Below are 25,949 nucleotides of genomic sequence, written 5' to 3'. Positions count from 1 at the left end.
CAAACCAAGGAGCATTCAATTGGTTATAAAATCCAATAATCGGAGGTTTATTGAAAATTTTAAATGTCGTTCTAGTTTAGAAAATGTACATTCAATTTTATTTAATGCTAATTGAAAAGAAAATTAAATTTTATAAGAGAAAGATGAAAAAATATTGCTAGAGAATAATCCCCTGTTTAAGAAATGTACATTTTGAAAAATTTTGTTGGAGAATTTTCGCGTATTGTTAGGGCTATTTCTTTGTGTAATAATAGTGAAGGAAATTAGGATTAGGATTAGGTTAAAGCAATTGAAAAGTTCTGGTACGTAGAAGTACGCATGGCATGACGCATGTTACGCAGGTTCTATGAGCAGTACTTGGCATTGCGAGCTCGTATCAAGGCATCTTCCTGCCCCACTCTCCATCGTTGCAACCCATCTTCTCCTACTCATAACAACGCTGTGACCGCTCGCTCTGCGTCCCTGCGTGAAACCTTCAGGTACTTGCTTCAATTCAAAATCAACATTTCTTACCTTCATGGAGACTCTTCGAATTGGACAAAAACATGAGCTTTAGAATTTTATTGAGCGCCTTAATACAAAACTTAGATTTCTTAAATGTTTTTAATCAAAATTGCACCTATTTAACTTTATAAAAATCCGAAACATCAAAATATCGCGTCCAAAATGATGGGACTATCAGATAGGCATTATGCCGAATTTTTTTTTCAAATTTCAAAATGGCGTCTCAAAAATGGTCGCTAAAATTTTCAAATTTTAAAAAATAATTTTAAAACAAAATTTTTTTTAAAAACTTTTATGCTTTATTTAAATAAAATAATGCTGTTTCGACAAAAAATATTGTTATCTGATGTTATTTAGCAAATTGTAAGCAATTTTGGAAACAATTTGAAAACTATGGACCAAAGTGGTGGAAAAAATTTTATTTTCTGCAATTCTTTTTTTTTGCAGTGAAAATGGATTTTGAAAGTAAAAAAAATTAATTTAAAATTATTTAACAATGTTTAACAATGTTATAAACAATTTGCAAAACATGAAATATAATCGTCAGGCTTTGCACTCATTTACTAAAAGCTACTATTTACTACTTTTTTTTACCACTATAGGAACTTTAAATTCACTAATACTTGAAATAAAAAAACAATCCGCAAAAATTATAATCAAATTCTTTAAAACGATTCAACTATTTTCAAAAAGTATTCAAAATTCAATTATTTTCAATATCATAGAATTTTCATGAAATTTTGCAAAACAATTCAATTATTTAAAAATAAATTGATAAAATTCATCCGAAATTCAATTATTTTCATAAATAATAAAATTTCCATAGAAATTCAATTAATTTAGAATAGCATTTTCCAAAAAATTTCAAAAAAATCAATTATTTAACAAAAATTGTATACATTCTTCAGAATAATTCAATTATATTTTTCATAGAAATTCAATTTTTGTTAAACTTCTAAGCAAGAATTCAATTATTTACATAACTAATAAAACTTATCGAAAAATTTTCAAATATTTTTAATACTAATTTAAATTAATTAATCGAAAAATTAAATTATTGTCACAAGAATTCAATTGTTTACAATAAAATTATCATAATATTTATTATATTTTGAAAAAATTAATTAATTTTTATAAATTTTATAAATTAATTAATGTTTATAAAATTCATATGAAGAATTCAATTATTTTCAAAAATAACAAAATTTTTCACAGAAATTCAATTCCTTTTAAACATTTTAATAAAATTTTTCGCAATAATTCAATTATTTTCGTAAATAATAAAATTCTTCTCAGGAATTCAATTATTTTTGAAAATTTTAATAGAATTCTTAGCAACTATTCAATTATTTTCATAAAAAAATAAAATTCATGGCAGGATTTTTTAATTTGTAATTTTTCTTAAAAATTTAATTTCAATTCCTTGAAAAAATCAATTATTTAAAAAAATGTTTTTTTTTTTAATTTCTTTGAAAGAATTCAATTATTTAAAAAAATATTAGTTTTTCACAGGTATTCAATTATTTAAAAATATTTTAACAAAAATTGTTCGAATTTTTTTGAAATAATTCAAATATTTTTTTAGATTTTAATAATTAAAATTATTCCCAAGAATTAAATTATTTTGATGCATTTTAATAAAATTCTTTTCAAAATTCAAATATTTTCATAAATAATAATATTTATCACAAGAATTTAATTATTTCTAAAAGTAATAAATTTCTTCTTGGAAATTTAATTATTTCAAAAAATTCTAATAAAATCGTTGGCAAGAATTCAATTATTTTCATAAATAATAAAATGCTTTTTAGGAATTTAATTATTTTCATAAAAATTTAATAAAATGCCACACAAAAAGTCAGGAAAATAAAAAATATGGAATGTAATTTTTTTTTGTCAGTTTTGTGAAGTGTCTAGAAATAGTTTTTTGGTCGTTAAGTTCAATTTTTCCGTATCTACTTTTTTTACTACTTTTTTTAGTTTGAAAGCTATTTTTTTAAAATTAAATATCGAGTGCGAAGTCTGTATTTTGTAATAATTTGCAGTGTTTATTTTTTTTAAGTGAGAAGTTCTTTGTCAGATTTTCGATTTTTTATATTGCATTTTTAGTATCGATTAAACATCGTTTAACATTTTTTTACAATGTTATAAACAATTTTGATAAAAAAAGATGTTCAGAGTGGAAAAAAATCTTCTTTCCTTCACCACTAACTTTTTTTGATTTCATTAAAATGTAAACTGAAGTATCTACCGTTTATAAAAAATTTGTAAATAATGTATAAAAATGTTATAAACAATTCTTATAAAAAATTTGCAAAATGTGAAAACAGCATTATTTTATTCAAATGAAGCATAAAAGTTAAAAAAAATAATGTTGAAATTTTTTAAAATTATTTTCTTAAATTTGAAAATTTGGCGGACATTTTTGAGACGCCATTTTGAAATTTGAAAAAAAAATTTCGGCATCATGCCTATCTGATAGTCTCAACATTTTGAACGCGATATTTTGATGTTCTGGATTTTTTCCAAACCAATTTCGATTAAGTAATTTTTTGTAGTCTGTAAGGCGCTCAATTAAAATTTTTTTAAATTCAGTTTATTTACCATGTTATCATGTTTCTGAGTATTCATGAAAATGATTATTTTTAACAATTTTAGAAACATTGTTAAGTAACAAATGAAATAAACAATTATTTTGTTACAAACAAGAAACCTGTAAGCTTGCAGGAAACTTGAAAATTTGATGTAAGCTTGCAGGCCCACTTGTACTACAAGTTTGACGTTGACAAACAATGCATATAATTTTAACAAAGTATTGTTTGTTTAATATTATTTCTTGTTTAATTAGCAACAACACCTAATAAGGACAAAGCAGTCAATAAATAAGGAAACAAACTATTAATATTTTTGAATTTGAATGAAAAAATTAATGCTCTTATTGAATTTTTATTCACATATATATTTAAGTCCTTATTGGTCGTTCTGGAAGTTTATATAATAATAATAATAATAAATATTTCATTGCTTTCAAACGCTTGAAATTCGTGCTTTAAGCTTTTGTTTAATTGCTTTCAGTTACATTTTCATATTTTCAAAAATTGTTTTTTTTATTTATGTGTTTATTAATGATAAATAACAGTAACAGATTAAATAAATTAAAAAAATGAAGTAAAGAGCATTAATAATAAGAATAATTAGAATAATATTAGTGATAGTAAAAAGAATATTGAATAATAACAATATTGATAATAATGATTTTCTTTAAACTTTAGGAAAAAGGACATTAAATTGAATTTAGATTTATCAAAAGTACCTCAAGGGAATAATTTATCGCAATCGCTTTCTAATAAATCTTCGCCGGTCTCTTCACTGCCAGCATCAACGAATTTCACTACCACAACTACAACTGTAACTAGTCCACTTCCTGGAAATCAAATTCGCAGGTAAATTAATTTGTTTCTATAATAAAATCTTTATTAAGTGTATTTATGTTTTTAAGTTTAAAAGATTTTTTTCTAAATCTGAATTAGTGAAAGTTGTCTACTACTTTAGAGTAACAATTTCTACGAATTCCTATAGAAATTTTAAAGATTAAACTAAATCTACAAAATGAAATTATTAAACATTTACTAGAAATTAGTGAAAATGATTTTACTAGTTTGAATTAATAGTCGCTATTTCACTAATTCAAATTTGGAGATTTGTTTATCTATTTTTTCATTGTTAATTATTAAACCAATTTAGAAAATCACGTAAACTTAATCAACCCTTAAAAAAATTTGAGTTTCATTTTATTATTTAGAGGCACTTTGTAATCGGAATTTAAACTGTAATTTAAAAAAATATTTAAGTCATTCAATAATTACATTTCGCCCAAGTTAATGAAGCATATTTTTAGAAAATTTTGATACTTTGTAGATTTGGTTTGGAATGTTTTTACAATATATTTTTGGAAAACTGTTTATTAAATTTTCAGCATTTATTCTGGCATGTATTTTTATTTTGAAATTACAGGATTGCCACAGGTCAGGGAATTCAGGGTAAAATCAGGAAAAGTAGAATTGGTCAGGGAAATCAGGGAAAAGTCAGGAATTTTTATTAAAAGTACTGGGAAAAATTAAATTTTTGGAAGTCATAAGAAAATTCTGAGTTTTGGTGTCTTTTTTGTTTGCTTCATAAATTGTGAAATTACCACGAATTCTATTACAAAACCTTCAAATTTTCCTATTTCTGACAATAATTTCTTTTCAAATAATTTAATTCTTAAAGAACTATCATAAAATTATTGCTTAGAAATTGTTTAATGAATAATTTTATTTAATTATTTCAAAATTAATTGAATTTTAAAATAGTTGCGTTTACAATTTTCATAAATAGATGAACTTCAAAAAGTTTTAATTTAAAAGTCTATAAAATTTCAATTTTGAATGAATTTAATTAGAAAAAGGAACTTAAATTTTTGAAAAATTTTAATAATTCAAATTCTTCAGAAAGTTACATTTTTTAATATGTATATAAAATTTATTATTAAAAAACTTTCCTCAATTCAATGATTTTCAATATCTACCTATTATTTAAATAAAATTCTCCAAATAAACTTAATAATTATTATCTACTCAAAAAAAATTTTGATAAATTTCAATGCAAACATATAATTATTTTCATAAATAATGAAAATTTCACAAAAATTCAATTAATTACAAATAATTTTTACAAATTTGTACATAATAATACAAATATTTTCATAAATAATAAAATTTTTACAGGAATTCAATTACATATTCTTAAAAATAATAAAATTTTTTTGTAGGAATTCAATTATTTTCATAAATAATAAAACTCACCGCAGAATTTCAATTATTTTTAATACAATTTTAATCGAATTCCTCGAAAAATGTAATTATTCTTAGAAATTTTATTAAAATTCGTCAAAAGAATTCAATTTTAAGAATCATTAAATTATTCAAAAAATTATTTATTTTTATATTTAAATAATTCAGTTCTCGTAGAATTTTCTTATAAAATATAAATAAATTATAAAAATAATTATAAAAATTTATAAAATTTATAAGAATTATAAAAATTGATTTAAAAATGAATTTCAGTTAATATTTTAGATAATAATTGAATTTTAGAATCATTATAATATGAATTTTTAAAAATAATTTCATTTTGAAAATGTTTCAAATTAAAATATTTGAAAATCTGAATTTTTTATACTTTTAACTAACAATTCTCTAGAATTAACTTTTTTGAAAAAGTTTAATTGAATTTAATAAAATTTTTGCAAAATTTCAATTATTTTCAAACATTCTCCTCATTTCAATTATTTTTAATATAATTTAATTTCTTACAAGGGGGAGGGGGGGGGGGGTCTAAAAACCTGAAAAATATGCTAACGTAATACTTGAATGGCCCCAAAGTTTTAATAAAAATTTCGCAGGAATTCAATTACTTACCAATTTTTTTATAAATTTCTTCGCACCAATTCAATTATTTAAAATTTTTTAATGAAGTTTAACGAAAGAATTTAAATATATTCAGAGAATTGAAAAAATAGTTCTGAGAAATTCAATGATTTCGAAAAATTTAAATAAAGTTCTTTTAAAAATACCATATATTATTTAAAATAATGTTGACAAAGTTCTTTACAAGATTTATTTAATAAAATTGCATTTTAATAAAATTTCTCTATACAATTCAATTATTTTCAATACAATTCTTCTTAAGAATTCAATTACTTTTCAAAAATAATACATTTCTTTATGGTAATTCAATTATTTAAAAAAATTTGAATAATAAAATTTTTCTCGAGAATTCAATTATTTTTAAAAAAAGTTTCATAAAATGCTTTATATAAATTTGAAAAATTATAATAAAATTGATCATAGAATACAATTATTTTCGTAAAATATAACATTCTTCGAAGCAATTTAATTATCTAAGTTTTAATAAAGTTCTTCTCAAGAATTCAATTTTTTTCAAAAAGAATATTTTTCACAGAATTTTAATTGTTTAACAAAAAATTTAATAAAATGCATCGTCAGATTTCAATTATTTTCATTTTTTCAAAAAGTTTTAAAAAACTCTGCAAAAATCAATTATTTTAAAAAATTTTGATAACATTATTCATAAAAATTCAATTTAAAGAAATATTCAATTATTTAATAAATTATTTATTTTTGTATTTAAATAATTTAATTCTCGAAAAATTTTCGAATAAACATTGATTAAAAAATGAATTTCACTTAAAATTTTAAATTGTAATTCAATATTAAAAGCATTATAGCGTGAATTTTTGGAAATAATTGAATTTTGAAAAGGGTTTAAATTAAAATTTCAGAAGGTTTGAATTTGAGAATCTTAATTCCTATAGAAAAATAATGATTAAATATTTATTTAAAAAAGAAGGTATTGATGTTTTCGAATAATTTTACAATTGAAGAAATTTGTAAATAAATGTAATACACTGTAAAAAATTTAGGGAGTTAACGGACTCGGGAGTTGGGAGTGAAATTTTTCGAGTTAAAAATCAACTCCAAAAGAGAGTTAATTTCTAACTCCCTTCATTCAACACCCACGCGAGTTATTTTTTCCTTGGGGAGTTAGCATTTGGGTGTGAAGTTTTAACTCTCTTTATTTAACTCCCCTGGCATTAACTCCCCAATGGGTGCGACTTTTATAGACCCCCCGGGGGAGTTAAAATTTAACTCCCTTTTTTTACAGTGTAGAACATTTTTTTGAGTATCTAATAATTTTTAGATTTAATCAGAATATTCTTTGTCAAAATTTTGTCTTGAAATCAGGGAAAACAAAATTAAATTTTTGTGGCAACCCTGAATTAATTATGAGTTGGGGAAGGTTCACAAAAAAAGTATGGTTTTTCAATTCTTTATCTCATCAATTTTTTTAATAATATCTACTTAGGTCAAAGATTACACAGCCACACAAAAAAAAAAGTTCTGATCTGGGGGTCTCACTATGTAGACTTTATGTTTTTTGGGTCGCTGAATCCGAATCCGAGGTCCATTTAACCCCATCAGATCAGGATTTTGACATAACCTCAAAAAACCAATATGGCGGACACATTTTGGAAAAGTTCATCGGATTCGCTTGAAATTCGTTACTCGGGGGTTTTTGGGGTCGCTGATTACGAATTTGAAGTCTGATTTCAAAAATTCAAAATGGCGGATCCAATATGTCTGTGTCAGCCATATTCAGGATTTTGACATAACCTCAAAAAACCAATATGGTTTTTTGAGGTTATGTCAAAATCCTGATCTGATAGGGTTAAATGGACCTCGGATTCGGATTCAGCGACCCAAAAAACATAAAGTCTACATAGTGAGACCCCCAGATCAGAACTTTTTTTTTTTTTTGTGGCTGTGTTACATTATAGATCGTCAATTTTTAATACATAGTAACAAAATGGATTATTTTAAAAATTTAAAAACTGAAAAAGTGAGTGGCATCATTTATGAACGTTCCTTTGTAAAATTTGACTTGGGTTGAACATGGAACACTTCATATATTTGAGATAATTCAAATCAAATCTAAATATTGTGTTCTAATGTTTACACGAAAAAAAATTATTACCTAGAACAACGATAATTTTCTTTAGAATAGCGAAAGTTTTAATTGAAGCAAGTAAAAATTTTGCTAATACAGTAAAATTTGCAGCTGTTCCAGGTGAAGATTTTTTTTCGTGTATAATTCGACATTTTAATTGTTTCTATAATAGTCATTCTGACGAATTGTAATTATTGTTTAATATCACTGAATAGTTCTCAATCAGCGGATGACACTACAGTTATCTACACATTAAACAATTCTGTGGCGTCTCCAATGACCCCAACAACTCCAGGAGGTAGTAAACTTAGTCCTGGCAATATCTTCAAGAATTTCTTCAAGTGCGTACCCATTTCATCGTCCTGGAAGAGTTCTTTAAACAAATTTTATCTGATCGACATTTCATTAATTTAATCATTTATTTGCAGCAGCATGGAAATTTGCTTTTTTTCGTGTGAATTTTATTTACATTAATTATTTACTGCATATTTACAGAAATTTACATTTTGCCAAGAATAACAATATTTTTCGCTTATTATGTTTACGTAGGTGCTCGACGATTTTTTCATAATTTAAGTGACGCTTTTTTTTATACAGTATGATGTCCACTAAAACTTTTTGTCACAATCAGTAACGTCATAGGATACTTTCAACCTTTTTTTAATAAATCGATATATTTCTTTAAATATCATAATTCCTAAATAATTAAAATTTTCTTCATAATTTTTTAACTTGATTCGAAATTAATAAATTTTTAATTATTAGTTTTTTATAAACTAGATTAACTTATCAAATATTAATTTTTTACTTTTTCTTTTTTAAATAAACATTCTTAGCCCCTGAAAATAATTAAAAGTGTAAATTTTGATATTAAAAACAGGGCTCGAACTAGGTCCGTAAATTCCGTAAAAGTAAATTTAACGATATAATTTGGAGAATTATTTAGAAGTTACAAATAATTGCAAAAATTCAATTATTTTCAAAAGTAATAAAATTCTTTGTGGAAACTCAATCATGTTTAAAATTTTTTTTAAATTCTCATCACAATTTCAATTATTATTATAAATTATAAATTATTATAAATTATTATTATAAATTATTAAAGAAACTCCATTATTTTAAAGAAACTCGAAGAAATTCTTCAAAACAATTTAATTAAGATTATAAAAAATTTTATGAAAATTCTTTCTAAATTCAATTATTTTCATAAATAATATAAAAATTTTACAAAGTGTTAATTAATTAGTGACCAAAAACGAGATTATGAACAAAACTATTCTATTTATTTATCAAAGTCAAGGTAGTACAAATACATAAATATAAGAGATGTGTTTGGTACAAAGCTACCAACTACCAAGCGAACTGAACAATTTTAGTAATAGGGCAAGCGAGTTATCATACAGAAGTCCCTCTATAGTTCCAAATTGAAAACCTAGACACTTTCGTTTCCGTAAATTCAAAACAAGACACTAAAGTGTAAATCGTCTAACTCGTATCTAACATATTTACTTTAACACAAAGATGCAATTATTTTTGTAAATAATAAAATTTTTTTTATAAATTTAATTATTTTTATAAATAATAACATTTTCGCAGGAATTTAATTATTTGCAAACACAATTATCATAAAATTTTTCGAAAAAAATCAATTATTTAAAATGATTTTTATAAAATTCTTCGCTAGAATTCAATTATTTAGAAAAAATTAATAAAGTTCTTCGTAAGAATTCAATTATTTTTATAAATTTTAATAAAATTCGTTGCAAGAATTCAATTATTTTAAAAATTTTTGATAAAATTCTCGGCAAAAATTTCAATTATTTTCAAAAATTTTCCTCAATTCAATGATTTTTAATTTCTACTATTTTAATAAAATTTTCCAAAAGAATTCAATTATTTAATAGCATTTTATTGAAAATCTGCGCAAACATTTCATTATATTCATAAAATAATTAAAATTTCACAAGGAATTCAATTATTTACACATTTTTTATAAATTTCTTCCCAATAATTTCATTATTTTTATAAATAATAAAACTCATTACAGAATTTCAATTATTTTAAATTAAATTTTAATAGAATTTCTCAAAAGAGTACAATTATTTTAAAAAATATTAATTAAATTCGATTATTTTCAAAAATTTTAATATAAATCAATTATTTTCAACAATTTTGATGAAATTCTGTTTAAAAAATCATTATTTTTAAAATTTTGAAAAAAATCCAATTATTTTCAAAAATTTAGATAAAATTTTTCGAAATAATTCGTTTCGGAGGAATTCAATTTTTTTTCAATAGAATTTTAACAAAATTTCTAGGAAGAAATTTAATTATATTGAAGATAATTTTAATAAAATTTCTCTAGCAAGTTTAATTATTTTTTAAAAATTGTAATAAAATTTTTCTAAACAATTTAATTGTTCTCGAAAGTTTTAAACAATATTCTTTGTAAATTTCAATTATTTTAAAAATTTTCAATTAAAATTATATTAAAAAATTACATTATTTTTACGGAATTTAATGAAAATCTGAAAAAATATAATTATTAACAAAATTTACAAATTTCTAATAAAATTGTTTAAAAGAATTTTATTTCTATCAATTTTTTTCAAAAGGTTTAATTGAATTTTTTTTGAAATTTTTTGAAGTTGTTATTTTCTAATATATATTTAATTGAAGATTTTCGAATTTTATTTTTTCGAAAATTATTGAAAATAATTATTGTTTAAAGAAGAATTTTAGTTAAAAATTCTAGAAAATAATAATTAAATTGAAATGTTGACTCGGACTAGTTATATTTTTGTCAGTACTAATTGGTCCGTAAAGTCCGTATTTTAAAATAATTTCACTGGTTCGAGCCTTGCGTCATAGAATACTTTTAATCGGCATATTGCTTTAAATATCATTATTTCTTTGGACTTTCCTTCATAATTTTTAACTTGATTCCAAATTAATAAATTTTTAATTATTTGTTTCTTATAGACTTGATTAAGTTATCAAATTAATTTTTTCTTTTTTTTTTAAATACAAATTCTTAGACCCTGAAAATAATTGAAAGTGTAAATCTTGATATTAACTGTTTTCCTATATTTAATTATCTTTTTTAACCCACAGAATGATTTTTTAGGTTGAAGCAAAATGCGCTTTGCCTGATGGTTCCTTTCTATTTTTTTAGATAACTTTTGTTATATTATAGAGCGCTTTGTTTTGAAATCGCTCACTTAATAATATATCTTTTATTTGTAACCAATAATATAATTGGAATTTTTTGTGTTTTAATAATTGTTAGGTCTTTTGTGCCTCCGGTGAGAGATGAAGAGAGTGAAACTCAGAGGAAGGCTCATGCAAAGAGAGTGAGGGAGACGCGACGATCGACCCAAGGTGTTACATTAGATGAAATCAAAAGCGCTGAACAATTGGTGAAAAAGAAGCAGCAGCAAAATAATGATTCCCCTACTCCTACGGCGCCTTCGATTCAGGTAAAAAAATGCATTTTAATTTATGAAAAAACTAGATTTCAACTTTTTTATTTAGCTCCAATTGATCCAAATTTCAGTTAAATTTAACCATCAGATTGACAAGAAATAACGTGCTATAATTATTATTTATAAATTATTTAAATATTTCAAAATTAATTCAATTTTAAAGGAGTTGCGTTTACAATTTTCATAAATAAATGAACTTCAAAAGGTTTCAATTTGAAATTTTAGAAAATTTCAATTTTCACTAAATTTTATTAGAAATTATAAAGAACTAAAATTTTTGTAAAATTTAAATAATTTAATATCTTCTGTAATAAGTTAAATTGAGCTGCCGCCGGATCGAAGAAAGGCACATAATACATTTAAATTACATCGGTTATGTGCTCTTCTTTGATCCGGCAGCTAAATTTTTAAATAAATATTTAATTAATTATTGAAAATAATTTTTTATTTCTAGAAGAATTTTTGTTAAAAACAATTAAAAAAATTGAATTTTGGAAAAGTTACATTGCTGAAATTCAATTATTTCCAAAAGTAATAGAATTCTTCGCAAAAATTAAATTACCTAAGTTCAAAAATTTAAAATATACTCTCTTCAAAATTTCAATTATCTTTATAAATAACAAAATTCTGCTCCGAAATTCAAAAAATTTTAATAAAATTCTTGGCAAAATTTCAATTATTTTCAAACATTGTCTTCAGTTCTTCTTCAATATCCATACGACTTTAATTAAATTTAATTAATAAAATATTAATTTATTTCTCAATTAATGAAATAAAATTAATTGAATTTTAAAAGAGTTGCGTTTACAATTTTCATAAATAAGTGAACTTCAAACGGATTCAATTTCAAAATTTATAAAATTTCAATTTTGAATGAATTAAATTAGAATATTTAAGAACTCAGATTTTTGAAAAATTTTAATAATTCAAATTCTTCTAAAAGTAGTTAAATTTTTAATATATATTTAATTAATTATTAAAAATAATGGATTTATAGAAGAATTTGAGTTAAAAACACTAAAAAAAATTGAATTTTGGAGAAGTTATAAATAATTGCAGAAATTCAATTATTTTCAAAAATTTCAAAAAAATGCTTGTCAAAATTTCAATTATTTAAAAATTTTTTTGTACATATATACAAAAATTTAAAAAAATTCTGGTCGAAATTTCAATTATCTTTATAAATAACAAAATTCTTCTCCAAAATTCAATTATTTTCAAAAATGGCAATAAAATTCTTCTCAAAATTTCAATTATTTAAAAAAATTTTTAAAAAAATTCTTTATTAGAATTCAATTTTGAGAAACATTCAATTATTCAATAAATTATTTATTTTTGTATGTAAATAATTGAATTCTCGTAGAAATTTCGAAAAAAAATTTATTTAAAAATGAATTTTTGCTAAAATTTTAGATAATAATTGAATTTTGCAGAGGTTTCAAAGTAAAATATTTGAAAATTAAAATTTTTCATATAATTATAATTATCAATTTTATAGAATTAATTTTTTTGAAAAAATTTAATTTCAATTCTGATGAAGTAAGTCAAATTTTTTAACATACATTTAATTAGTTATTAAAAATAATGGATTTATGGAAGAATTTTAGTTAAAAACACTAAGAAAATTTGAATTTTGGAGAGTTACAAATGATTGCAGAAATTCAATTATTTTAAAAAAAGTAATAAAATTCTACGCAAACCAAACGTTAAATTATTTTCATAAACTGTCAGAAATAATAAAAATTTCACAGGAATTCAGTTATTTACAAATTTTTTATTAATTTTCTTCGCAATAATTCAATTAGTTTCAAAAATAGTCCAACTAAAATTCTTCTTTAAATAAATTATTTTTAATAATTTTTGAAACAGTAAAATTGAATTGTAAACAAGTGGATTTGAATATTCTTAAAGAACTTTTTCAAAAATTATTAAAATTAATTGATTTAAAGAAGAATTTTAGTTGGAAATTCTAAAAAACAATAATTGAATTGAAATGATGAAAATAATTTTGAGGAAGTTAGAGTAATAATATTCTTATAATATAAAATAATATCTAATTCTGTCATGTTTTATAAGAATTTGAATTTGAATTTGAATATTTTAAAAATTTTAATTCTATTAAAAAATAATACTGATTAAGTATTTATTTGAAAAAGAAGTTATTGATGTTTTTGGATAAATAATTTTACAAATAAAGAAATTCGTAAATAAATGTAATAGAACGTTCTTTGACTTTCTAATTACTTTTAGAGTGAAGCAATATTCTTTAGAGTCAGGGAAAAAGTTAAAATTTTATTTGGAAATCAGGGAAAAGTAAGGGAAAAAGAAAATTAAATTTTTGTAGCAACCCTGATTGAGTAATAGATCAATAATATTTATTATTTATATTTATTATATTATTTAAATGTTTTTAAACCATTGAAGCTCTCATTCTGTAATTAGCCATACACAATTTTTATACTTGAAGCTATTTTTAAATTATTTTTGAAATGGTTCAAATTTGTAAAAAAAATTGATTTTAAATATTTGTTTGTAAGTATTTTGAGTTTTACAAAAAGATATTGTGATTTATTTAACCTTATCTACATTAACAATTGAAATTATTACGAATCAATAATATCATTTTTGCGCTTTCTAATTCTATGAAATTTTAGTTTTTTTGGTAATGGATTTTTCTATTAATACATTTAGCTGTCAATCTATCTAAATATATACGCAAATTTACAAATATAAATGTGTGATTTTAAATAAGATTATTAGTAATTATGAGTATCACAGATTACTACTTTTTTACCTTCTTTACCTAACTTTTCAAATGAAAAAAAAAACAGACAAAGTGTTAGTTGGTGTAATTTTTACTAATAATTAATTTTCAAGAATAACACGACACTTAATTTTATTTTTTTTCTCGAACATGGCGACGAAAAATTTCCAATAATTTATTTCGAGAATGGATGTCTCAGCCGAGCTTGCATCTCCCCTTAAAATTGATTTATTTTTGGTACTGCTTCAAATTTCCGATTGTCTAAATGTCGTAACCTGGAAAATCTGGAAATAGCTGGGAATTGTTTTACTATGCTTAAAACAAGTTATATTGTATCAACTTTTTCTAAAAATACTGTTTTATATGTAAATTTCTTAAGGCTTAGTAAAGAAAGAAAAAGTGTTTTTGAAAAAAAGTCAAAAGTATTTTTTATTTTCAAAGAAAAGGGTCAAGTTTTGAATTGTTTAAAATAATTTTTTCTGCATTTTTTAAAGATCAAAAAGAAACGATTGGAAAATATAAAACTCAATTTCAGGCTTTGCACTCATCTACTAAAACCTACTATTTACTACTTTTTTTACGTTATGCTACTATTTGGGTACTTTTTTTAAATTTCAGCCACTAAAAGTTACTATTTCTGTTTTTTTTGAGAACTTCCACTACTTTAAATTCGCTAATACTAGAAATCAAAAAACTATTCTCAAAAATTAGAATCAAATTCTTTAAAACAATTCAATTATTTTCAAAAAATATTCGAAATTCAATTATTTTTAATATCTAGTATTTTCATAACATTTTTCAAAACAATTCAATTATTTAAAAAAGAATAATAAAACTCATCCAAAATTCAATTATTTTCATAAATAATAAAATTTCCACAGAAATTCAATTAATTTAGAATAGCATTTTCAAAAAAATTTCGAAAAAGTCAATTAATTAACAAAATTTTTATACAGGAATTCAATTATTATTATTATTATTATTATTATTATTTTTTTTTAATTTTTTTATTTTTTAAAATTTTTTTTATATATTTTTTATAATTATTTTAATTAATTCTTCCTTGGAAATTCAATTATTTAAAAATATTTTAATAAAATCGTTCGCAATAATTCAATTCAATTATTTACATAAATAATTCTTTAAAAGATTTCAATTCTATCGATAAATAAAAAATTATTCCCGAAAATTCAATTATTTTGAGGCATTTCAATAAAATTCTTAGCAAAATTCAATTATTTGTATAAATAACAATATTTATCACATGAATATAATTATTTTGTAAAATCTTTGTAAAATTTAATTATTTTTAAAATCTTTTCGCAATTCAATGACTTTCAATATCTATTATTTTCATAAAACTTAAAAACAGAATTCAATTATTTAAAAAAATTTTTTCAAAAATCTTCGTAAGAATTCATTTATTTTCATAAATAATAAGAATTTTTTAGGATTTCAATTATTTAAATTAGAATTTGCATAAAAATAAGTCGAAAGAAATTAATTATTTAAAATTTTTTATAAAATTCTTATATAAATATTAAAATTTGTCGCAGGAATTCAATTTATTATCAATATAATAAAGAAGTTAATATTTTTGATAAAAATTAGAAAAAGTCAGGAAAATAAAAAAATATGGAATGTAATTTTTGTCAGTTTTGTGAAGTTTTTTTATACATTAAACGAGTTTTTTTGGTCGTCAAATTTAATTTTTCGTTAGCTACTTTTTTACTACTCAGGCTTCACAGTCTATCCCCTATTTCCTTAAAAGTCCCCTTTTTTAATTATGGCCCCTAAACGTACCCTATTTTGAAAATTTCCCCTATTTTTTTCTTTTATCTTTTAATGATAAATTCACACCAAATTTAGCACAGTGCCGTTGAAACTTTCAATTGGAAACTTTTGTTTTGAAAGTTTCAAATCTTGAAATTTTTCATGAAATTTATAAAATTTGTAAGATTAGTATTTTGGTGAAGTCAAGTCTTAATTATTTTTAAAAGTTGGATGTTTTTTGTAATATTATTTATTATTACAAAAGTTTTAATGCAATTATCTTGATAAATAACAAAATTCTTCACAGAAATTCAATAATTTTTAGGAATTTTAATAAAATTCTTTACAAAATTCAATTATTTTCATAAATTTCAATATTTCACTGCAAAAAGAAGTATCTTATTTAAGATGTTTTGGTAGTCATTTTTAAGGTATTTGAAATATCTTAATTTAAGATGTTTAAAGTATTTTCGTACACATTTTCATCATATTTTTTGGGAAAAAAGTTCTGAGGTTAACTATGGGCTTATATGTAAGACATTTTATATATCCTATTTTTTAGTAACTTAAATTTTTTTCGCATCTTACAATTCACAAGTATCTTATCGCTAAACATCTTATTGAGACAGAAACATCTTAATTTAAGATACTTTAAAAAACTTACAGAAGTATCTTACTTTTTTAAGATAGAAGAAATATCTAAGACGTATAAAACATCTTAAAAATCAGTAAGATACTTTAGAAAACATCTTATTTTAAGATGTAAAATACCATTTTTCCATCTTACACCTTATTTTAAGATATCAAATAAGACACTTATTTTTGCAGTGAATTATCCCAAGAATTCAATTATTTTCAAAAGTAATAAAATTTTTCGAAGAAATTCAATTATTTAAAAAATTTTCACAAATATCTCATCAAGAATTCAATTATCTTTACAAATAGCAAAATTTTTCGCCAAAAATTCAATTATTTTCAAAAATTTATAAAAATCTTTGAAAAAGTTCAATTACTTTCAAAAGTTTTTTGCAATTCAATAATTTTCAATATTTTATTTACTATTTTCATCAAATTTATCAACAGATTTAATTATAGAAAAAACTTTTAGATACAATACTACGAAAAGATTCAATTCTTTTCATAAATAATAAAATTTCATTTACGAATTCAATTATTTTCATCACTGAATTTCAAATATTTTTCAATTCTTTTGAAAAGTAATAAAATACTTTGCAAAAATTTAATTTATTTTCAAAATTAATAAAATTCCTTGAGAAAATTCACTTATTTTCAAAATTAATAAAATTCTTCGCAGAAATTCAATTATTTTTAAAGAATCTACAAAAAATTGTGAACATTTCAATTATCTTTATAAATGAATAGAAAAATTCGTCGACAAAATTCAATTATTTTCAGGAATTTGAATAAAATTCATTTTAAAATTTAATTATTTTCCATAAATAATAAAATTCTTTGACAATATTCAATTCTTTTGAAAAGTAATAAAATACTTTGCAGAAATTGAATTATTTTCAATATTTTTTTTAAAATTCTCGTCAAGAATTAAATTATCTTTATAAATAGATAGGAAAATTTCTTCTCAAGAATTAAATCATTGTCAAAAATTTTTTAAAAATTCTTTTCAAGAAGTCAATTATTTTCAAAAATTTTAATATAATTCTTCTCATGAATTCAATTGTTTTCAAAAATTATTATTCAAATTCTTCCCAGGAATTCAATTATTTTTAAAAAATTGAATAAAATTCTTCAAAAAGTTTTCAATTATTTTCAAAAATTGTTATAAAATTCTTCAATATAATAAATTTCATTAAACTTTTAATTATATTCCATAAAAGAAATGAAATATTTTTATAAGTTTTTAATACAATTCTTGTAGAGCTGTGCAAAATAATTCGAACCGAACTGTTCGAATTTTTTCGCCTAGTTAGCTTAGTTAGCTTAGTTAAAATGTCGAATATTCGACATTCGAGTTATTACAAAATTCGAACCGAACCGAGTTGTGTTCGGTTTTAGTACGCTAAAATGTCGAATTCCAAAATTCGACATTTCAGTCGCCCAGTTCGAATGTCGAATATTCGACATTCGAACTAGCCCAGTTCGGATGTCGAATATTCGACATTCGACTTTTTGGCGCCCCAAAACCGAACAAAACTCGGTTCGGTTCGAATTTTGCACAGCTCTAAATTCTTCGTAAAAATTAAATTTTAAGAAGCATTCAATATTATTTATTTTTGTATTTAAATAATTGATTTCTCGTAGAATTATGTAATCTTTTTTGTAATTTTAACTAACAATTCTGTAGAATTAATTTTTTTGAAAAAGTTTAATTGAATAATAATTGATGTTATTGATTTAAAGTAGAATTTTAGTTAAAAATTCTAGAAAATGTTAATTCAATTGAAATGATACAAATAATTTTGAAGAAGTTACAGTAACAATGTTCTTGTAGAATATTGTTACTCCGAAGACTCGGAGTGATTCATTTCTTTATGTTTTATAATAATATTCTTATGAGTTGTTCAATTTGAAAAGGTTTGAATTTGAAATTTTTGAACATCTTAATTTCAATAAAAAAATGATTAAATATTTATTTTAAATAAAACTATTGATGTTTTCGAATAATTTTACTTTTGAAGAAATTTGTAAATAAATTGAACAGAACATTTTTTTTGAGTATCTAATAATTTTTAGAGTGAATCAGAATATTCTTTAGAGTCAGGGAAAAAGTGAAAGTTGTGTTTGGAAATGAGGGAAAAGTCAGGGAAAAATAAAGTTAAATTTTTGTGGGAACCCTGTATAAATAAATTATATTTTTATCTTTATTTAATCAATTTTTATGGTCCCCTAAAAGTCCCCTATTTCCCCTAAAATACTTTTTAGGGGCACTGCGAAGCCTGACTACTTTTTTTAGTTTGAAAGCTACTTTTTTAAAATTAATTATCGAGGGCGAAGTCTGCAATTTACTCCTTCAAAGAAAGCTTTTTGATATTTATTAAAAATCAGATGTTTCCGTAATTTACGATGCTTCAAAAGTAAATTTTGTGATACTTGTAATTATTAAATTTTGAAATAAAATTATAATGTACTAAATAATTAAGTGAAAGTAGAAATTAACAAATTAATTATTCGATGGTTTAAAGAATGATTAATTTCAGGGGAGCTTGAAATATTCCTCATGTAAACTAATAATTCTAATTTTGAAGGTTTGTTGATTATTAATTTGTTTAATAACCCAGCCTGCGACTTCTGTGAGCAATACCGCCTCGATCACAGCTACCATAACAACAGCTACGCCAACAACAGTGACAACAAGCAAAGCATCCGAGGAGACTAATTTGCCTGAGAGACGGCCGTCCTGGAGACTCAGGGTAGATAACGGAAGCAAGGTCTGTGGATCCGATAATTTTCAAGTAGATACGTCTAGAGATCAACACAGTAGCAGTTGGTGTGCATGGATATTAAATTTTATGGGGTGGAATTACGACTAGATACTAGATATTTACAGACTTATCGTTATTTTCCGGACCTACCGCGCAACATTTGCTTCTATTTTCTACTTTCACAACAATTGGTTGTGAATAAACTCTTTCTCGTCGGGAAAATTTATTTTCAATTTGGGAATTTCTAGCATGACTAAAACCAATTTTATGGATCATCCTATAGAGTTGAAATAGACGAAGATTTCCTCCTAATGAAGTAATCACTTCCGACGTCTTAGCCGAAGTGTTAAGCTTTAATTCAGGCGAAGCTTCATATGTATAATTCAAATACATATTAAAGTTTAATTCATATTTGTAGCGTCCAAAAATAGATCGATCTCTCTCTTCTATCTTTTTATAAAGTTCAGTATCTATAGAACCATGTTACTGAAAAGTTATAATCAAATTCTCATTGACCTAATTCTCCGTCTCTCAAACTTATTCCCCATCAGATTTCACATCATCCAGAAGTTTGCTTTGAAAGAATTCAGTCAGCACTTGATAGAAAGCTTATTCATACAAGTTACCAGCGCATGATTTACGAATGAGCATGTATTGTAGATATTACTTGTACATATTTTGTTCTTGAAATTTTTTAACTGTTTGAAGGAATACTAAATCTTTAACACTCAACCTACATTTATATATCATAATACCATTTATTATCAGAGACTTAATAGCGATTAAGATTTTAGCAAACTAGTTTTATTTAGCCATCCACTGATTCCTATTAGCATTGCTGCTGTAGTGAACTAGGTGAAAATCCTCAACAAATAAATTCAAATAAATAATTAACATCATAATCGCTAATGATAAGTTTCTCTCAACATTGACTTTATGATATATAATTATGTTCATGTATAAAGTTATCTCTAAGATTTATTGGTCTACGATTGATAATCAATTGTTGAGCTTTTTATAATTCTTCTTGGCATGAGTTATTAATTATTTACTTGGCTGATGACGAAAAACATCGATTGCTGTGAACGAAGGACATTTTCGAAGAAAGACTTTATTGTTTTCCATGTAGTTCCAGTTAGAGGATGCAAATAATAGATCCAGCGATGCAACGGCCTACATTCGAAGACCTTCCGGTGGCTCTAACACTCCAAGGCCTAGTTCAGCTCCAGTTGACACTATCACCGCCAGCACAGCTGAAACAACGGTCACTTTGCCTCTCAGAAGACCCTTGAAACCTCCAGAAGATAAAGGTTTGTTCCATTTGTTTCAGTATCTATTGCAGGGCTCGGATTGTGCGACTTTTTCGACTTTTCTGAGGAAATGTGACTTTTTTCGACTTTTTTGTGAAAAAATGCGACTAATCGACTTTTTCAAGATTTTTTTAGTAAAATGCGACTGAAATTTAAAAAATTTTTTAAATTCAAAGGAAAAAGTTTGAGTAAAAAAATGTCCGGTTGCATTTCTTTCAAATTCTTCAAAAGATTTCAAATTCAAACCTTTTTGAAATTAAACAACTTATAAAACATGAAGAAATCGATTACTCCGAGTCTTCGACTCGGAGTGATCGATGTCTTCATGTTTTATAATATTTCAAAATGACCGAGTGATAAAATCATTATTTTATATTATAAAACTTTATAAAAAAAAAATTTTTAATTATTTTTTATGAAAGTAATTGAATTATTGGGAATAAATTTATAAAACATTAGTAAGTAAATGAATTTTGCAGAAGAATTTTGATATTTATAAAAATAATTGAAATTTTGAGAAGACTTTAAAAAAAAATTTTGAAAATAATTAAATTTCCAGTATGAATTTTATTATTTATGAAAATAATTAAAATTTTGACAAGAAATTAAAAAAAAAATTGAAAATAATTGAACTTCTAGGATAAATTTAATTATTTATAAAGATAATTGAAATTTTTAAAAGAATTTTATTAAAATTTTTGCAAATAATTGAATTTCAGAGAAGAATTTTATTATTTATAAAGATAATTGAAATTTTGAGAAGACTTTAAAAAAAAATTTTGAAAATAATTAAATTTCCAGTATGAATTTTATTATTTATGAAAATAATTAAAATTTTGATAAGAAATTAAAAAAAAAATTGAAAATAATTAACTTCTAGGATAAATTTAATTATTTATAAAGATAATTGAAATTTTTAAAAGAATTTTATTAAAATTTTGGCAAATAATTGAATTTCAGAGAAGAATTTTATTATTTATAAAGATAATTGAAATTTTGAACAGATTTTTTTAAAAATGTTTAAAAGTAATTGAATTTTGCAGAATTTTGATATTTATAAAGATAATTGAAATTTTTAGAAGAATTTAAAAAAAAATTTTGAAAATAATTGAATTTCTGCAAAGAATTTTCTTACTTTTGAAAATAATTAAATATTTTGCAAAGAATTTTATCAGAACTTTTGAAAATAATTAAATTTCCATGATGAATTTTATGATATATATTTAAAGTTTTGACGAAAAATTAAAAAAAATGTTTAATATAATTGAATTTCTGTGAAGAATTTTATTAAAATTTTTTTTAAATAATTGAATTTCGGAGAAGAATTTTATTATTTTTAAAAAGAATTGATATTTTAAAGAGAATTTTTTAAAAAAATGTTAAAAATACCTAATTAAAATTTTGCTATGAATTTTATTTAATTTTTTAAAAATTTTATTCCGGATTGTTCGATATTAATGTATCTGTTGTCGAGAAATGTGATTTTTTTTGCAATTTTGTCAATTTCGTGTTTTCCTTTTGTCGTTTTTTTTAAGATTTCATTCGACTTTTTTCCGACTTTTTCGGAAATTTTATGCTACTTTTCGTGACTTTTGTTGAAAATTTATGCGACTAAAGCGACTTTTTTTGAGTCTTAAAGACGATCCGAGCCCTGCTATTGTTTAAAATATCAATATCTTCTAAAGTTTGGATCGCATAATAAATATGATTCAAATCAATATTTTCTACTTGCAGACAAAAATTTTACACTTCAGGGTTGCAACGCAACCTGGAAATCTGGAAAACCTGGAAAAGTCAGGGAATTTTAATCGAAATCCTGGAAAATTGTTATTTTCTAAAATTTATTCTTGAAATCTAATCTTACATAATTATTTCAAAATTAATTAAATTTTAAAAGAGTTGCGTTTACAATTTTCATAAATAGATGAACTTCAACAAGTTTTTAATTTGAAATTTTAGAAAATTTTAATTTTGAATGAATTTAATTAGAAATCGTCTTAAAGAACGTAGATTTTTGAGAAAATTTAATTATTCCAATTCTTCTGAAATTAGTTAAATTTTTTAATATATATATATTTTAATTGATTATTAAAAATAATGGATTTATGGAAGAATTTTAATTAAAAACACTAAAAGAAATTAGACAAATGATTGCAGAAATTCAAATATTTTCAACAATTTTAATAAAATTTATGGCGAAATTTCAATTATTTTAAAAAACTTTCCTCAATTCAATGATTTTTAATAAATCTACTACTTTAATAAAATTGTCCAAAAGAATTCAATTATTTAAAAAAAATTTCTAATAAAATTTTACGCAAACATTTAATTATTTTTCATAAATAATAACATTTTTTACAGGAATTCAATTATTTTCATAAATAATAAAACTCATCACATACTTTAAATTATTTTTGATACAATTTTAATGGAATTCCTCGAAAAATGAAATTATTCTTAAAAATTTTATTAAAATTCATCAAAAAAATTTAATTTATTTAAAAACCTTTGCTACAATTTATTTATTAGAATTTAAGTATTATTTTCTATAAAGATTTAATTAAATTTCTTGAAAAAATTAAATTATTTAAAAAAATTTTAATGAAATTCTTTGTAATAGGTAATTCAATTTTTTTTCAAAATAATTTTAATAAAATTCTTCGTAGAAATTTAAATAATTTCAAAATTTTTTCAAAATTCAATTATTTTCAATGTCTACTATTTCAATAAAATTTCATGAAAGAATTTAATTATTTAAAAAGACATTTTAATAAAATTCGTCTCAAGAATTCAATTATTTTTAAAAATTAATATAATTCTTCGCAGAAATTTAATTGTATTGAATAATTTACAAAAATTCTCGTCAAAATTTCAATAATCTTTATAAATTTTTCTCCGGAATTGAATTATTTTAAAAAATTTTAATAAAATTCTTGGCAAAATTTCAATTATTTTTAAAAACTCTTAAAAAATTCTTTGGAGAAATTCAATGATTTTTAGAATTTAAATTTTTATTAAATTTCCGAAAAATGAACTTATTTTTAAAAATTTCTATTAAGATAGAGAAATCAAATAATTATAAATTTGTTGAGAAAATTCTTTCTGAGAGTTTAATTCTACAAAATATTCAATTATATTCAATAAATTATTCATTTTTGTATTTCAATAATTGAATTCTCTTGGATTTTTTTTAGTAAATAGGTATTGATTTAAAAATGAATTTCAGTTAAAATTTTACATTATCATTGAATATTGAAAGCTAATAGCGTAAATTTTTAGTAATAATTGAATATTTGATTAACAATTCTCTAAAATTAATTTTTTTAAGAAAGTTTAATTGAATTTTTCTTTAATTCTTCAAGTTTTTATTTTTTAATATATATATATATATATATATATATATATATATATTTAATTGAAGAATGTCAATAATCGAAATTACGTAAATTGTAAACAAAAGGATTTGGAAATTCTCAAAGAACTTTTTCAAAAATTATAAAAAAAAAATTGAGTTCAAGAAGAATTTTAGTTAAAAATTCTAGAAATGAAGAATTGAATTGAAATGAAAATAATTTTGAAAAAATTACAGTAACAATATTTTTATAATATAAAATAATGATAGTATCAAGTTTTAATGATTTTATAAAACATGAAGAAAGCGATTACATGTTATTGAATTTAAAATTTTTGAAAATCTTAATTTCTGTAAAAAAATAATAATTATTAAGTATTCATTTAAAAACGAAGTTATTGATGTTTTCGAGTAATTTTACAATTAAAGAAATTCGTAAATAAATGTAATAGAAGAGGAAAAAAGTCGTTTTGTCTGGAAATCAGGAAATTAAAAATAAAATTAAAAATTAAAATGAAAATTAAAATTTGGTAAAATATAAATGTAGTTTTAAAAACCTGGGAAAATTTCGCTTTTCAACCTGGAAAACCTGGAAAAGTCAGGGAATTTGAAATGAGCAAAAGCGTGACAACCCTGCACTTGTAAGGGTCAAATGGGTCTGCTTTTATAAAATTGTATTTGGCCTGTAGTACTGGACCAAATTTGACAAGTCTATGCTTGACTTTTTTCGGCGTTATATTGTTCGTGTTTTCGTTCATTTCTTTCTTAATTTTGAAAATAAAATATTCACAATAAGAAAAAAATAATTGTTCTGACATCCAAATTATGAGGATAAGAGCGACAATTTGAATTTTCAATTCTGCCACTTTGCAACTGAAAGAGCATTTAATTGACGTGAAACGTCACATATAATTATATTTTATTTTTATTAAACAATTAGTTTAAAAAATATTTAAATATTAATAAAAAGATGTCTATTTTTTATAGAACAAGACAAGGAGAATGACAGTAGAAACGCACAAGCAACCCAAGCAGTTATACAAAGGAGGCGAAGGCCAAAAAGAAGATCAACCGGTGTGGTGCACGTGGATATGGACGTAAGAGTTAATTTTGTACACATTTATAAAATTCATTTGGTTTTTGTTTGGATATTAAAATTTTAATTTATTATTATGATTTTTTACGGGAATGAAGTTCAGTGCGATAAAAAAAGTATGAAATTTTTTTGCATTTTCGGCTCTATCACCTTCTCAAAAATTCATGATGATCACTTATGGTATTTTATAATCTCTGGTAATATTGACGTGCATCGAGGTCCATAATATTCTCACCCGCTTTCTGGCTCTGATGTTTTTTTACTTTATATTAGGTACACCCACCAGTCTCTCGTGGGTGTAACGAATTACTGTTTACTTTCACGTCAGAGTAAACATTTAGCCAATAATAACGTGTTCGAATCGTAACTTGATTTCTTTAGGTCTGAAATAACGATAAATATACCACCAATTTAAATCAGCGTGTAAGAGCTACTTTTGAGTCAACATTGCCTTTAATTTGCTAAAAAGAATATACTTTACTGATTATGTCGTTATTCACAAATTAACTCGACATTTTGAATTTCAATAATATTATAACAGACGCATTATCAGCGACCCGAAGAACTACTGGATAACGTGTTTTAAGAAAACCTAGCAAACTTTAAGAAAAAATGTGCCCTATTGGATCGGATATGAGGAATTTTGGAAATATTTTGTTAATTTTAAAATTCGCTTGGAAATATTTCGACCTTTT

The 25,949-nt window shown here is 22.5% G+C and overlaps 1 protein-coding gene across 3 annotated transcripts in view; it reads left to right on the top strand.

Annotated features, from left to right (window-relative positions):
- Positions 1-25,949, top strand: part of LOC122509026 (protein phosphatase 1 regulatory subunit 12A) — an 88,036-nt gene that overhangs the window by 28,711 nt on the left and 33,376 nt on the right. For 2 of the 3 annotated variants that reach the window (XM_043622778.1, XM_043622770.1), the window contains exons 11-16: positions 342-479; positions 3,777-3,947; positions 11,363-11,552; positions 19,353-19,502; positions 20,626-20,806; positions 25,146-25,255. In XM_043622778.1, the coding sequence (XP_043478713.1) occupies positions 342-479; positions 3,777-3,947; positions 11,363-11,552; positions 19,353-19,502; positions 20,626-20,806; positions 25,146-25,255 (940 nt within the window). The remainder of the gene's footprint in view (positions 1-341; positions 480-3,776; positions 3,948-11,362; positions 11,553-19,352; positions 19,503-20,625; positions 20,807-25,145; positions 25,256-25,949) is intronic. The other variant, XM_043622787.1, reaches the window with a different exon arrangement.

This window comes from Leptopilina heterotoma, unplaced genomic scaffold, assembly GCF_015476425.1.
Source record: "Leptopilina heterotoma isolate Lh14 unplaced genomic scaffold, ASM1547642v1 Lhet_115, whole genome shotgun sequence".
In the NCBI taxonomy this organism is placed as follows: domain Eukaryota; kingdom Metazoa; phylum Arthropoda; class Insecta; order Hymenoptera; family Figitidae; genus Leptopilina; species Leptopilina heterotoma.
This window is presented reverse-complemented; position numbering and strand designations above follow the sequence as displayed.